The sequence below is a fragment of the Strigops habroptila genome, chromosome 11 (assembly GCF_004027225.2).
Source record: "Strigops habroptila isolate Jane chromosome 11, bStrHab1.2.pri, whole genome shotgun sequence".
Lineage (NCBI taxonomy): Eukaryota > Metazoa > Chordata > Aves > Psittaciformes > Psittacidae > Strigops > Strigops habroptila.
In genome coordinates, this window is record NC_046360.1 from 23413772 (window position 1) to 23428187 (window position 14416).

Below are 14416 nucleotides of genomic sequence, written 5' to 3' on the forward strand. Positions count from 1 at the left end.
CTCCCTTGGGTGGCTGTTACAGGATAGCTTTATTCTTTGAGACAGATCCATTTTTTACAGCACTTGATATTAGACACGGCAAGAGACAGAAGGATTTTCTTCCCTTCAACAAATACCAAAAGAACAGTTTCATTCCATAGTCAAGATCTGTACAAATTTGCAGACTTGCAAAATTGAGTCCTCTCCTGTGGCAGCTCCCCTCAGCCCAGCTGTGCCTCAGGACACCTCCAGAGGTGCTGACCTCTGGCTTCCACAGTCTTTGCATTGCAGCAACCAGCTGCCTCTCCCCACGCTGAAAGGCTTTGCCAAGGCCACCAAGGGACTCCACATACAGCATCTGCCCCAGGGCCGTGCCCAGCAGCACCAAAGCCACCCTATGAACTTGGTCTGTTTATAATTCACAGGGTTTTCTGAGGACAGGGCCTGGAGCAACCCTGTGTGACCCACAGAACTGGTTGCCAGGACAGCAGCAATGGCAGCAGAGCCACGGAGTGCTGGGGCTAAGGCCTAGCTCCAGGGATGAGCCCACCCCTCCTCACCTGGCACCAGAGCTGCCCATGGCCCCCAGGAGCCCCACTGCACTGGCAGGAGGGTTGTGTCTCCAGAGAGGTGAGGGGACAGGGCAAGGCAGGACCAGCCTGGCCACACATTGGCCAGCTCTGGGAATGGGGCAGGAGAATGGGCTTTGTCCAGGATCCACCTTTCTCAGCAATGGCCAAAAGTGTGGGTCAGAACTGAAAGTTTGGGGGAGGAAGGGAGAGGGTCAGAAAACAGAGACATGAATGTCCTGGGGAAGCAGAGAGCTGAAGGTCTGGACCCAGGACACAAGCCCCAGCCCGCTGTGGCCAGCACAGCCTTGCAGTGGCACTGCTGGCATTCTCACACCACCAGACTCGCCACTGGCCGGGTGGGCTCTTCCCCTCCTGCCACAGTCCTCAGCCACGGTGCCGAGACACAGGCCCATGGTGTGTGGGTGCTGCCATGGCACAGTCAGGGAGCAGCGTGCTCCGGCTGGCTGGTGGCTGCAGGGACTCCTCTCAAGACTATGTGTTTCTGCCCTTCACAACTTGGGCTCAGAGGAAAACACGATTTCTCTTTGTCCCCAGGCTCCACCTCAGCTGGGGGCTTGTCACTGTGGTCCCATTCCTTGGGCAGAGGGTAATGGAGATCCAAGTGCCACTGCCCAAAGGCACAAGGCCTTGCTGCTGCTTCTCCCAGTCCTGGCTCCCCAGCTACTGGCGCTTGGCTTTATAGGGGCGGGAGCGTTTCCGTCGGTCCGGCTTCCTCTGCTTGTGCAGGCGGCCGATGCTGACCCCCTGCCGCCGGCGCACAGAGATGTTCTGCTCCACCAGGCTTGCCAGCATGCCTGCAGGGGACAGGCACACACATGCCCATGTTGGTATTGCCCACGCTGGACCACAGCCCTCCTTCTCCTACCCAGACCCCATCAGTGGGCTCCTCCTGGGACTATCAAACCAGAAGGACATGGAGCAGAGACACGCGGCTCCACAGCCTGAGCTCTACCTCACCCCCCAGGCCCAGCAGAAACAGGGAGAGGAGCAGGGTGAGCTCCCCAAGCTTCCAGGTGCCGCTCTGCCACACTCAGTGTGGCTCCCTCAGCTGAATGCAAGCCCCACACTCCATCCCCTCAGCCACAGAGCACAGCTCACCTTCCTGGGCTAGCATGGAGATGAAGGTACAGATGAACTCGTCATAGTTGTGGGTTCTCCTCTGGTCATCAATCTACAAAGAGATGACAAATCCACAAGTGAGTGTTGGGGAGGAAGGAGAGCTCAAGGCTAACAGGACAAAGAACAGACGTGACAGGACCCACCTCCCAGGCCAAGGAAAGCAGAAGAGGAGGGGACCCACCTCCCAGCCCAGGTCAGGCCAATGCACAGCTGAGACTGTGTCCATCCCAGTTCAGGTGCCAGCGTTTTCCACAAAGGGCAGCTGGGAAGAGGCGAGGGTGGGCAGGGGAGGAATCCTGCCAGGCCCTGGGGCAGACTCCCTGCTTCCTCCTGCCAGTCCTGTGTCGAGCTGTGGCCCAGCTGCAGCCCTCCACCCTTCTCCTCCTCAAGCTCATCAGTGCTGCCCATGGGCTTCAGTCTGTCCTTGGCAGGAGCTCTGCCCCACAGCGTGGTTTGGTAATGGGAAAGAGCCCCACATGCTCCCCAGGGCCATTCCCAGCTCAACACTCTCCCTCCACTTTGACTTAAACACAACCCAGATTGAGCCTTCAGGGAGCTAAACTGGCAACACAAACAAAGCCATCAACACACACCTTGAACTTCTTCCTCTTCTCCACCTCTTCCTTCAGGCAGGCCTCATAGTTCGCAATCTCTGCCTCCACACACTTCAGCAGTGCCAGCAGCTCCTGCCAGGACCAAGCAGAGCAAACATGAGCAGACAGAGCCCTGCTGCAGCCCAGGAGCCAGCTGCTAGATGAGCTAGGGTTAGCTGGTAGATGTTCCTCTCAGCACTGGGAAAGGGAGGATTCATCAAAATAAGAAATACTTGCGAGGGAGGGGGGAAAAACCAGAGACTAGCTCATTGTAGTGAGTTTCTGAGTCAGGGCGATAAATCAGTCAGCACTGAGGCTGCAAACTTCCCTTTTGAGTAAAACAGTTTCTCGCCAGCTCTCCTCCAGGGAGCCCCTGATGCGCTTGTGCTGCCTGAGCTCTGTGCTGGAGGGCACAGACAGGCAGTGAAGTTTCCAGCAGGCTGGGGTTTAGGGGTGCAGGGTCCCTCTGGCCCAAAGGAGAGCACAGCACCCCAGACACCTCAGCTGCAGGAGGCAGTGGCTCTGCCCACTGCTGAGGGCAACGTCCCCACGGTGACACAAGGCACAGAACCTGCACTGCCCTGCACATCGAGGCGCAGCTGCGGCGACGCGAGCGGGACAGCGTGCACATGCGGTTCAGTCACTGCCAGCGCTGCTGCGGCTCCACGTCCCCAGGGCTGCCACAGCACAAAACTCACCTTGGGAGAATACTTTTCCCCCCCAGGGTGATCACTGGTCCTGCCAAGTCCCACCTTCTCTTTGCTGTCACTGGCCTCACTGCCCTCCTTCTCGTCCAGTTTGATTGCGACTGGGGCCTCTTCACCAGGTTTGATGGAAGGTGGGGAGCTTTTCCCCCCATCTGCACACAGGGAAAGGAAGTGTTAGGAGCCATGGCAAACGATTGGTATCCACTCCTGAAGTCAGAGGACACTGTCCCATCACCACAGGGGAGATGCCACCACCCCAAAAGCTGGCGGGCACCTACCTGTGACAGCCAGCGGGCAGAACACACCATCCTCCGTGAGGTGCAGCAGCCCGGTGCTGATGACAGGTCCCAGGTCCCTGACAGCACGGTTGTAGCGCATGCAGTCGACCCGCAGCAGCCCGTCCTCCTCGCCAAAGAGCACCTTGGAGATGTGGGAGGTGACGGGGCTGGAGGGGCGGGTGGGGTTGGCCGAGCGGATGGGGGAGCGCAGTGGGGAGTTGAAGGCACTGCCGATCTCGGAGGCTGTGTCTGTGCTCTCGTTGCTGGGGGTGGGAGAGGGCTGGGAATGAGTGACCACGGCCACGGCAGCACCCCCGCTGCTTGTCTTGATGGACAGGGGAATGGAAAGATCCTTCTGAGACTCTTTCAGCTTCTCAGCCAGGACGTTGATGGTGTTGGGCTGGAGGACAGAGAGCTGGCCATCTACAGCCCCTGCCACATGCTCCTGCTTCACCTGCCCTTTCCTTTTGTACCTGCCCAGGAACACAGGAGGGAAGGTAAGCACGTGGTGGAAGGAGGCCCAGCACAGCCACTGCCAGCTCCACACTCATCAGTCTAGGCTGTCTGCTGGCATGAAGCAAGGCCTAAAACATTTCTAGGTTGCCCCCACTGCCACCCACTTCTCTGGCAGCACTCCAAAACTGAACCCCTCAGCTGCGGGCACCCCTACTGGAACATGCAGAGTGCTGTGCACCCCTACTCTTCCTCCAGAAGCCCCAAAAGCACCCTCACTGTGACCCCATTTCCTGACCTTCACAGTAGTGCAAGCACACCAACACTCAACAGGAGCTCATGTGGCAGTCTGCACTGGGGAACAGAGGTGCCTCAAAGCCTGCTGCCAATACACAGCCATAGTCAGGGCAGCCAAAATTCACTGTTAATAGTGAAGAGCTCCAGAAGGGGTTCACAAAATCCAGCAGTAACATAGCAGGTGAAGAGAACAGCCCCAGTCACACACACAGGCACAGGCTCTACACAACTATCAGCTCTCAGAAAAGAGATCTGGGAGTCACCACTGGCAGTTCTGCAAAGGTCAGCTCCCTGCCCTCAGCTCGATCAGTCACCTGATGGCTGAGTTGGTGTTACGAACTTCCTCCTCGTCATCATCATCGTAGTCATCCTCATCATCTGAGTACTGCTGGTGCTGTCGGACTGGGACCCGGCTGCGACCCACTCCTGCTGCAAGGTCCTCCTCCTCCTGCAAAACACCACTGCCGATGGCCTGCTGGCAGCAGGGCAAGGAGGAAGAGCCCAGCAGACACATCCTCAGTCCAGCCAAACACCAGAGAGTGCCCATTTCAAGGGGAGACAGGGGACTCTTCTCTTGTTTGCTCAGCTGACCCACACTGATGCTAACATCTTCTATCAGGTCAGTCTTTATTTGCCCTCTCACCTCCCAGTCTGGGTTAGTGCAAGGGCAGGCAGGCTGCAAGGCAGGGGTAGGGCTTAAACCAGTCAACAGCCACAGCCCCACAGAGGTGAGGGACTGGGAGCAAAAAGCTCAGCTCAAGTCAGGCGCTATTGGCCTGGAGCTGCAGCCTACCTGCATGGGGGACTTGGCATAGTTGTGGTTGTCCAGGAAGGCTGGCAACCTCTGCACGATGGGGTTGGGGTTTCCTGGAGGTGCCCCATTGATGCTGCTCACTGACGCCTTTGCCACTGGTTTGGATTTGTTGGGTGGGCTCTGCATGGCCGCGGGGTGGCCCTGGCTGGCAGACTCGTCGGTGCCATCTGTCACACAAGCACAGCACAGCCTTTCATCACCAGCACCGTCACCTTTTACTCCATGTCCTCTGCCACCCCTTGCCCACCCCACAGAAGAGAACAGCTCTTACGCTCCACCAGACCCACTTCCCATTCCACTTCCACGTCACCTGTGTCCCCAAGCTTAAGCCCTCCCATTTTCAAACTCCACGTCCCTACAGCTCCCCTACCAAGCACAGAGGCGTCTGTGACACCCCAGCACTGTGTGCATGAAGCTGGGCTTGGAGAAAAGCAAGCAAAGCTGACCATAAAACTGCCTCAAGCTCCAGGTCAAGGCAGCCACTGTCACACCACAGCAGGCCAGGCTGGCTGGCAACAACACTGACAGGGTGTCTACCTGGAAGGGTGCTCTCTAGGGTCACAGTCTTGCTGCTGGCTGGCTTCACCTCTTCAGGAGGCTGAGAGTCCTGAGACTTCTGGGTCTGGATCAGCTCAGGCTGAGTTACTCGGATAAGCTTGAAAGCAAATAACAGATGGAAAGTGAGCACTGGACCGGCGTGACCCAAGCCACATCCCTCCCATTCAAGCACTGCAGAACTCATGAGGGTGTGCACAATCAATGGACAATGCTATGGATAATCTCCCAGATGAGCAGCAAAAGGCCAAGCAGCAAGGCTGGTTATCTCCTCTTCCCAGAAGACATTTCCCAAGGACAAAAAACAAACCAAAATCTAGGGCCCCCACAGCACATGGAGATGCCCTGAAAACAGAACCTATTCCCACCCCAGGCTCGCACTCCCTCAGGGCTTGGGCTGTCCTACCTGCTGCAAGGCCTCCAGCACAGTCTGGCGGTTCATCTTCAGGATGTGCAGTTTGGACTCGTACTTCATCCTCCGATCAGGCACCACGGCCATCAGGTTGAAGCGGATGTCGTGGTAGGGCTCCCTGCAGGAAGGGACAGCAGACCTCAGCCTGGCTCCCAGCAAAGAGATGCCCTGCACAACTCCTGCCAGCTCCTTCCAGGCAGCACTTCCTCTGCCCTGGCCTCTAACCCCAGCACACAGGAGGCTTTCCCCCAAAGCCAAGTCAACCTCACACTGGCTGAAGAACCAGAGCAAGGTTGCTTCAGCCACAACACAAAACACCCTTCACAGGTTGGAGGGGGCCTGTGGAACTCATCTACTCCAACCCCTGCTCCAGCAGGATCATCCAGAGCTGGTTGTCCGTGACCACATCCAGATGGCCTTTGACTATCTCCAAGGACAGAGACCCTACAACCTCCCTGATCATCCTCAAGACCAAGCATCAAAGAGGTGCAGCTCAGGACGAGTAGCACCATTCCTTCTCCTGTGGACTCCAGCTTACAGGGACCTCATCTGACCACTCTCATCTATTTGCATGGAGTCTGCATCACACAGAGCGCAGCTTCTCCACGTGCTCTGAAGGCAGTCAAACTGCAAGCAAGAGAAGGCAAGGACGCAGTACACCTGCACCTCTTCCAGGCAACACTCTCCACCCCCATTTGCACAACTTGTTGCACAGAGACCACAGCAGAAATTATCCAGGGACAAATGGGCCAGTGCAGGCATCATGGCGTGGGACCTTACCCTGCAGTGGCCAGGCCGATGCGCTCCATGATTACTCTCCTGGCTTTGTCTGTCCATTCCTCGTCGTCAGCCCATGGCCCTGGGAGAACGAGAGAGAGCTGGACTCAGCAAGGCAGAGCCAGGCTCCTGCCGCAGACGCACAGAGCAGATGCTGCCATCCATGCCACAGGCAATCCAACGGCTCCCTTACACACCAGGGAGCAAGTCAAGAGGGGCCCAGGAGGCAGAAGAACCATGCTCTCAGCCCATATGTGGAACCCCCTGCCTCTGCCTTCCAAATGGAAAACATGAGCTATTTGCAGGGCAGAAAAAGCAAATTTTGAACCCTGCAGACCACAAGTGATTCACAGGCTCAGGCTCACAAAGCCCAAGGAAATCCCAGCTCCTGCTGGGATCCACCTGCCACTGGATCTGGTGCTATGATTAAGTAACCCAAGCACATCAAGTGGGTACCTTACCAAAGGGCCTGACAGACAGAAGCAGAGTCCTAGCAGTGACAAATAAGTGTCTGGAAGACAGACCTGAGTGGTCAAGTTGCAAGATAAACAGAGTAACCAGAGAAGCCTGCTGGTTACTGCATTGTCCCTGCACTGGGACCTTGTGCCTCAACACACAGCAGTTATTTGGCACAAGAAGAGAGCAAGGATGAGACAGATTCTCGCAATGCAGAGTTATGTCAGAGCTGCAGAAGGACCCTGTGACCCTGAGCCACTGGGGAGGATAATGGCAAGGCTGGAAAAAGCAATGCAATACATTTAGAAATCACTGCTTTCCAGACACAGTTCCCCAGCACAGAGGCTCCAAAGTGAGCTGCAAAAGCTCAAGACAAAGCCACTGGAGTGATTCTCCACAAACATCAGCTAATGCCTCACAGCAATGAAAAATAACACATGCATCTGGACAAACCAGGGTGTCTGTTCAACTGTAGCGATGAGTAGGAACAGGCAGGCTCTTACCGTGGTCAATGGGATAGACCTTCAGCCCATCCAGCTCAAACAGCCGGCCCTTGATGGGGACATAACTAACAAAGTGAAAAGCCTCCATGGTTCGCACGGCGCTGATTCCATTCTGCTTCTCCGGCAAGTGCCGTGGCTCCGGCCTGCAAGGGCAGGAGAGGCAAGAGGTGAGCAGGGAGCCTGCTTCCTCCAGCAGCAGAGAGCTGGAGACCCCCCTGACTCACCTGGCATGGCTGTTGTGGGCCTTGGCCAGCTCTGGGGCGTTGCCAATGGCATAGCCTTTGCTCTGCAGTGACAGCAAGGAAAACAACTGAGAAGTAACAGGAAACAAACAAAATGCTTCACCCACTGGCTCCCTAATCCTTCCCTCCCAGCACTGGGAGGGCAGCTTTCAGGCACTCCCTCTGCTCTGCTGAGGTAAAACCCAAGATAAAAAGAACACACAATTTCTGGTAAAGAAATTACAACTAGAGAGAAATACAGACTTCAAGATATGTCTGGAGGTAGGAGAGAGGAATTTTGATCACGGACTTAGAGAATGCACCTAGGCTAGGGAAGAATACAACACAAAGCTCAGAGCTGTACCCAGTGTAAGGGGACCAAGGTTCTGCAGAAGGCAAGGTAGGAAGATGAGAGAGAAGAGGCAATACTGATGTAGTGTGGAGCCATGAAGGGCTGGAAAGAAGCCAGCTCATTAGAGATCATCCCAAGTGGAGCAAGGGGCAGATTCCCATGTGCCCCCTGTGCACAGCCCTGCCCTTACCTCAGGGCTAAAACCTTTGGTGAAATCCTTCATGCGGCTCAGCGTGGGGCCCAGGTCAACATTGTTGCAGTTCAGGAGGACGCTCAGCAGGGCATGGGTGGCACAGGAATTTGGGATCAGCTGGAGGGTGACACAAGGACCATCTTAACCAGCAGGAACAAGGCAACTCTTCAGCAACCCCCCAGTGTTGACAGTTATCAACTGAAAAGTACTGACACAAGTACCACTTGTGAGAGCAGTGACCTGACCTGGGCTCTCAAAGGACAGAAGGAGGGTAGTCTAGTGAGGTGCACCATGCCCCATGAGCTCGCAGCCCTCACTGGTGTCCCTCCAACCTGGAGCTCAAGGCAGAGACTCCCAGGAAAGAGGAGCTGCCCTCAGCACCTCGCTGCTTCCCTGAGGTGTCACACGAGACACACACACACTTTCCCCTAGGCTCCAGCCTACCTGGTGAGCAAAGAACATGTTATTAACGATGTCATCGTCGATCACTGACGTCTCATCCACCAGGGTAGAGACCTTTCGGCGTGACCTGCGCTCCTCAATCCACTTGAACAGGAAGATGAACCCATACACAGGGCTGTGGAGAGAAGTCAGCAGCTGCATCATTTTGCATGAACCACAACCAGTGGGGCTGCTCTGCCCAGCACCAGAAACCTTCCGTTTCAAACCACAGCAGAGCAAAGACAGAGAGGAAAAGAGAACCACCAGCCCCATCTTTCTGGCAGTGACACATTCTGCTTAATAAAACTCACACTTTCACACCTGTGACTTACCCTTGGCATTTGCTCTGCAGATCATAAATCTCTTCAACCTGCACTCCCTTGACCCCTGCAAACAAAGGGCAGAAGCTAGTGTAAAGCCCACCAGAATGGTCATGGGGTTAAACACAAAACTGACTTCCCAGGAACATTTCTTGCACTCACCAAAATCTTCAACCAGGAGTGTGAAGAGACCTGGAAAGGAACAAACCCAACAGGTTACTTCTGACTGAAGAGAGCAGAGAGGAAACCTGCTGCCACTGGTCCACAAAGGTCCCATGTGGTCCCAGGCCACAGTACAGCCAGAAGAATGCAGCAGAGCGGCGCCAGGATCATGCTGACCCCCAGCAGCAGAACTGTTAAGTCCCGGCTCACCACAGAGCTGTTCTGGCTCACTTCATCCCTCCATCCCATTCATCACCCCCTTCCTTGAGAGGACCTGAACAAACCCTCTCCTGCCAGAGGCCAAGGAAGCTGGACCCACCTTCAGCATCAGACCCACTGGTGGACCTGCCAAGAAATAACCCCCCACCATGAACAGCAGCAGGGAGCACCTAAATGACACACATGGTTCTAACTCATCTCCCTGTTTCCCAGTGGACCAAATCCAAGAGCCTGCCTCCAGTGACTACAAAATTCCCATTACAGAAGGACATAACCAGGATACAGACACAACAGCAAAGAGACCAAAGGATGGTTAGACATCGGGAACTGAGCAGCAGCTGCCACTGCCATGCAAAGGCAGTCAGCCCAATTCCAGGCAGTCCCCCTCTTAGTGAGCTTAAGACTGAATAATAAATCTGCTTCCTTTGCTCCCATACAAAGGCTGCTGAAAGCCTGGGAGAAAGTCCAAGGAATATCAACAAGAAGGATTCAATCCTGAAAAACATCCCTGTAAGCAATGGATTTAAGGAACCTGTTGGAAGTCGCTCAGTCAAGAAGGGAAGAGCCCAAGGAGCTTCCACACCAAAGTTAAAATAACTAAAGCAGGAAGGACACTTCTGGGAGCAAAAAACTCGAACTGTCAGTGGGAAGAAACACCCTGTGGAAATGACACGCTTCAAGCTGGTGAGAGCCTTCTCGCTGCACAACTCCACCACACCAAACCCTGGCACCTTCTGACAGAGATGTTTCTGCTCAAGATACTTGACGCCGTGGAGGGCTGTGTTGTACAGGTGACATCTACAGAGACTTCAGGCAGCACCGCTGCCTTCTGTGCAGCAACCCACTTCAGGTCCTTGCACACCACAAGGGTCTTCAGATGCTCACTGGAGCCATGGGTTTTATTCTCTCTTTAGCTGGAAGCAGGAGTCACAGCTCTTTACAGGTAGAGTCTCTCAAGTGTAAAAGCTTCTGCAAAGGTCAAAAGCCTCAGTGTGAGCAACACTACTGGGTAGAGAGGATGGAGCCAAACTTCCCTGTGTGCACCATGGAAGGACAAGAAGTGATGGGAACAAACTGCAGCAAGAGAAATCCTCACTGTGCACCCAGGAAACCCCAATTCTTCACTACCAGCATGGTCAGTCCTGGGACCAGGGTGCAGAAATCTCCTTCTTGGGTGTATTCAACCAGACACAGCCATGAGCCACCTGAACTACCTCTGGAGTCAGCTCTGCTTTGGGCCAAAGACTTCAGGGGTCCCTTCCAACCATGTTTTCTCTCCAATCCATTTCAATATTTTGTATTACCTCAGCATCCCCAAAAGGCATAGTCCTGCTGCCACCACTCCTGGAACACTCAAAACCCCCATCCCAAAGTATGTGGGCTGCCTGGAGGAAACATTCTGGTGTTCACAAACACATGCGGCGCTACACCAGCAGCCTGGAGGTTCCCAAGGCTGCCCTCTCCACCCAGCAGCTGTGACTGCCAGCCCAAATCTGGACCTACCAACCCTTCCTGAGCACTAAAGCACCGAGAGCTTCCAATGCCAAGCCCTGTGGTGAGGGCTGGGCAGCTTATGGGATGTGCCAAGTGCTGAGAGCAGCACATGGGACATTCCTAACTGCTGTCCCAGCTGTCACCTCTGCATGCAAACCACCACAAATCCGAAGCATGCTGAGAGCTCAGCTCTGCCCAGATTATCTTCCAAGCAAAGAACCTTCCCTCCCAGGTGGGAGAATTCAAACCGCATCCTGTCTTCAGCATCATTGTGATGAAGAAGGGGAAGCATGGGAACAACTTGGGCAATTCCTGAGTACCAGTAAAATACGATTAAGAGCAGCAAAAGCTGGGTGACTGAGGGACCAACAGCAGACAGAGCCCTTTGCTGAGCGCAGAAAGATAAGTATAATGCCAGGGCTCCAATCTCCTTACCCACAGCCTCAAAACTACGCCACCACGTCCTGAAGAGCGGCCCTCAGCCTCCTGGAGGACAACCCCACAGGGCACTGCAGCAACTCAGAGGTGTTACAACAACACTCCGCCAATACCAAACAAACTCGGGGTCTCCAGCACAGAAACCTCCAACACAGCAGGAAGGGGACACCCATGATCACATCCGGCTGCTCGGGCACCACACCAGGCTCTTCAGAACCTTTTCTGGACCCCCTGGGGGAGAGGCTTTGATCCACGTACTCAGCTGCAAAGCGCTGGCAGGATCTGACACAGAGGGGACACAGAGGCCATCCTCACATGCCCCCAAGTGACACAGGCTGTCCTCAATTGCCCGTGAATCTCTGGGGCAGTTGCCAGCCAGAGCTGTTTCTGTAGCAAGGGGCATCCCATACGGATCCTCGCCCTGTATTTCGGTGATGTTTTGGGGTTTCATTTGCAAACGACAGGAATGCTTCATGCGACACCTCTGTGGCATTTCAGATGTTTTCCACCAGCTCTCACACACACAGGAGTGGGTGTCTGGGGCACCTCTGACCCCCTGTACAAGTGCTACCAGCACCGAGGCCCCACTCTGTGCCTTCACAGGGCTCCTGCAGCCCCGTTCACCCCATCCCTGCCCTCAGCCCTACATCCACCCTCCCGACACCCCTTTTCTGTCTCCCCTGCACTCCCACACCCGCTCCCTGCCCCGCTGGGGGCTCTATGCTGAACACCCCAACCCTGCACTGTCCCCTTCCCCCCAGCACCCCCTACTCCTGCCCCACACCCTCCCCTGCCCTCCTGCCCCTCCGCTCCAGCGCTGCAGCCCCCAACCCTGCCTCCACACCCCCCAGGCTTCACGCCGCACCCCCGGCCTGCCCCTCGCAGCCCCCGGGCCCAGGCCCCACCCCCATTCCGTCCCTCGGAGCCCCCCGCCCCGGCGCTGCCCAGGCCCGCCCCCCGCCGCTGCGGGCGCCGGCGCTTACCGGGATCACTCTCCAGCTCCAGCCAGCCCTTATTCATCTTCCCGCGGGCCGGGCCGCGCCGCCATGTCCGGCCCCGACTCCGAGCCCTGCGCGGCACCGCCCGCCCCTGCGCGTCATCGCCGCTCGACGCTGCGAGGTGTCAGCCCGCCGCGACACGAGTGTCCCGAGGCGGGGTGGGCGCGGCGGGGCCCGGGCTCCGTGCCCGGCAGCGGGGAGCGGCGCGTCCCTGCGGGCCGGGACCGGGGCTCGGGGCGACGCTCCTGGGCTGCCCCGGGCGGCTCGTGTCAGCGGCATGAGCCTGGGCCCGCGCCTGGGCATCCTGTGCTGGGCACTGGTGGGGCTGCACCTGAATCCTGTGTCAGTTCTGGGCCCTCACTGCAAGAGAGACATTGAGGTGCTGGAGCGGGGCCAGAGAAGGGCAATGGGGCTGGTGCAGGGCCTGGAGCACAAGTGTGATGAGGAATGGCTGAGGGACCTGGAGGGTTTAGTCTGGAGAAGAGAAAGCTCAGGGGGGACCTTATCGCTCTCTACAACTGCCTGACAGGAGGATGGAGCCAGGAGGGGGCTGGTCTCTGCTCCCAAGGAATAAGGGATGGGACAAGAGGAAACGGCCTCAAGCTGCACCAGCGGAGGTATATGATTGGATATGATAGGGTGCTCAGGCATTGGAACAGGCTGCCCAGGGCGGTGCTGGAGTCACTGTCCCTGCAAGTGTTCACACACCGTGTAGCCGAGCCCCTCAGTGCCATGGGTTGGTGGTGGCCTTGGCAGTGCTGGGGAATGGTCGGACTTGATCTTAAAGGTCTTCCCCAGCCCGGTTGGTTCTGTGCGCGGAGCTGTGCGGCCCCGCCTGGCGGTGCGAGGGCTCCCGCTGAGGTTGCGGCAGCGGCACCGCCCTCACCCCGCCGGCAGCTCCGTTTGCGCCGCCCCGGAGGCGCTCCCGGGGCCCGCGGGCGCCCCTGCTCTGCCCTTCCTTAGGAAACGCGCTAAAAATAGGAGCCGGATCCGCGGCTGCGCCCGGCCCCCGCCACGGCTTTGTTCTGCGGCTGTTCCCACACACACCCCGTCCCACAGCGCGCCCCTCGCCCCGCTGGGACGGCAGCGCCGAGGCGCAGGTAGGGCTTGTGCTCCTCATGGCGACCGGGGGCAGCAGCACTGTACCTGCCCACGCAGGTTGTCTCTTTCCGCCCCCTGGGGTGGGTGAATTGTGTTCATTCAGCCCCTGGAGACTTCGAGGGATCCAAACTACCTCTGTTAGCAGGTTATCATGAGACAAGGCTGGAACGTGAGATGTGCAGAACCCTGCCTGCACCCCTGACAAAACCCTCCTACTTCAGCCTCACGGATGTAAATCTGCCCCGCAGGGCCAGGCTGCAGCAGAGGTTGATGGAGGTTCAGCAGGAGGGGGAGGCCCTTTCAGGACCGGTTTCTTCTGGTCGTTGTTCCCGCTCAGTTTGAAACATCGCTGGCCCTGGCACCACTTCCAGCCTCTGCAGCTGACCTCGGGGCCGAGTCCTGCACGCAGCAGAGGCCCCAGGACCCCCTCTCGCTGCCCCCCCGGGATATGCAGCCCAGCCCTTGCTCTGCCTCTCACTCAGAGGCAACAGCGTGCAGGCGTTTCAGTGGTGTGGCTCATTGAAGCGTGTGCAGAGCCATTAAATCTAGGCCCTGAGGAGTCAGACTTCTGTCTCTCATTTCTGGCTTTACACCCATGTCCCTCCATGTCTCTACTTGTTGCCTATCGTTCTCCTGTTCCCCCAGGCCTGTGATTAACCAAATCCATGTGCTTGGCTCCAGCCTGGCCCACAGATCAGTCCTACCGGCTCATTTCCACTCCCCTCCCTGCAGGACGTGCCCCAGCCTGCCAGCCCCACCACAGCACTCCCACCCCAGGAGACACCCCATGCAGGCACTCCGAGGCTGCTGGAGAAGAGGGTCAGGACCCACAGCTCATCTCCATGGGTGCACCATGGACAAAGCAGCACGGCTGGGGGACTTTGCTCCCATCAAAGGCACTGTGGCTCTGCTGCTGCAGCACAAACACACGTACAGAGGGA

At 56.9% G+C, this 14416-nt stretch overlaps 2 protein-coding genes across 3 annotated transcripts; one reads left to right on the forward strand and one right to left on the reverse strand.

Moving 5' to 3' along the window:
• Positions 1-10: 10 nt before the first annotated feature.
• On the reverse strand, positions 11-12484 carry BAP1 (BRCA1 associated protein 1). 2 transcript variants are annotated; one of them, XM_030500470.1, is made up of 17 exons: positions 12360-12484; positions 9226-9255; positions 9076-9130; positions 8747-8879; positions 8300-8419; positions 7761-7822; positions 7537-7679; positions 6581-6659; positions 5795-5918; positions 5371-5488; positions 4813-5000; positions 4334-4467; positions 3270-3742; positions 3037-3143; positions 2285-2377; positions 1671-1743; positions 11-1366 (listed from the first exon to the last, which is right to left on the reverse strand). In XM_030500470.1, exons 1-17 carry the CDS (start codon positions 12394-12396, stop codon positions 1233-1235), a joined length of 2103 nt encoding a protein of 700 aa, XP_030356330.1. In that variant the 5' UTR covers positions 12397-12484; the 3' UTR covers positions 11-1232. The 2 variants fall into 2 exon arrangements, with proteins under 2 accessions (XP_030356330.1, XP_030356329.1); XM_030500469.1 differs by having other exon boundaries at positions 2983-3143.
• LOC115614540 lies at positions 12423-14034 on the forward strand. The gene is made up of 3 exons (XM_030501533.1): positions 12423-12649; positions 13173-13474; positions 13621-14034. The coding sequence occupies exons 1-3, from the start codon at positions 12423-12425 to the stop codon at positions 13815-13817; spliced, it is 726 nt and encodes a 241-aa protein (XP_030357393.1). The 3' UTR covers positions 13818-14034.
• Positions 14035-14416: the final 382 nt, after the last annotated feature.

What these genes read in the sequence shown, in the direction of transcription:
- LOC115614540 (XM_030501533.1), top strand. Translation starts at nt 12,423, where the DNA reads ATGTCCGGCCCCGACTCCGAGCCCTGCGCGGCACCGCCCGCCCCTGCG. An exon ending in CCGGGCGGCTCGTGTCAGCG is followed by an intron (nt 12,650 to 13,172) that starts GCATGAGCCTGG and finishes GGTCTTCCCCAG; the next exon opens with CCCGGTTGGTTCTGTGCGCG. An exon ending in ACGGCAGCGCCGAGGCGCAG is followed by an intron (nt 13,475 to 13,620) that starts GTAGGGCTTGTG and finishes CTCTGTTAGCAG; the next exon opens with GTTATCATGAGACAAGGCTG.
- BAP1 (XM_030500469.1), bottom strand. Translation starts at nt 12,396, where the DNA reads ATGAATAAGGGCTGGCTGGAGCTGGAGAGTGATCCCG. An exon ending in AACACCAACTCAGCCATCAG is followed by an intron (nt 3,743 to 4,333) that starts GTGACTGATCGA and finishes GTTCCTGGGCAG; the next exon opens with GTACAAAAGGAAAGGGCAGG. An exon ending in CTCCATGCTAGCCCAGGAAG is followed by an intron (nt 1,367 to 1,670) that starts GTGAGCTGTGCT and finishes TGTCCCCTGCAG; the next exon opens with GCATGCTGGCAAGCCTGGTG.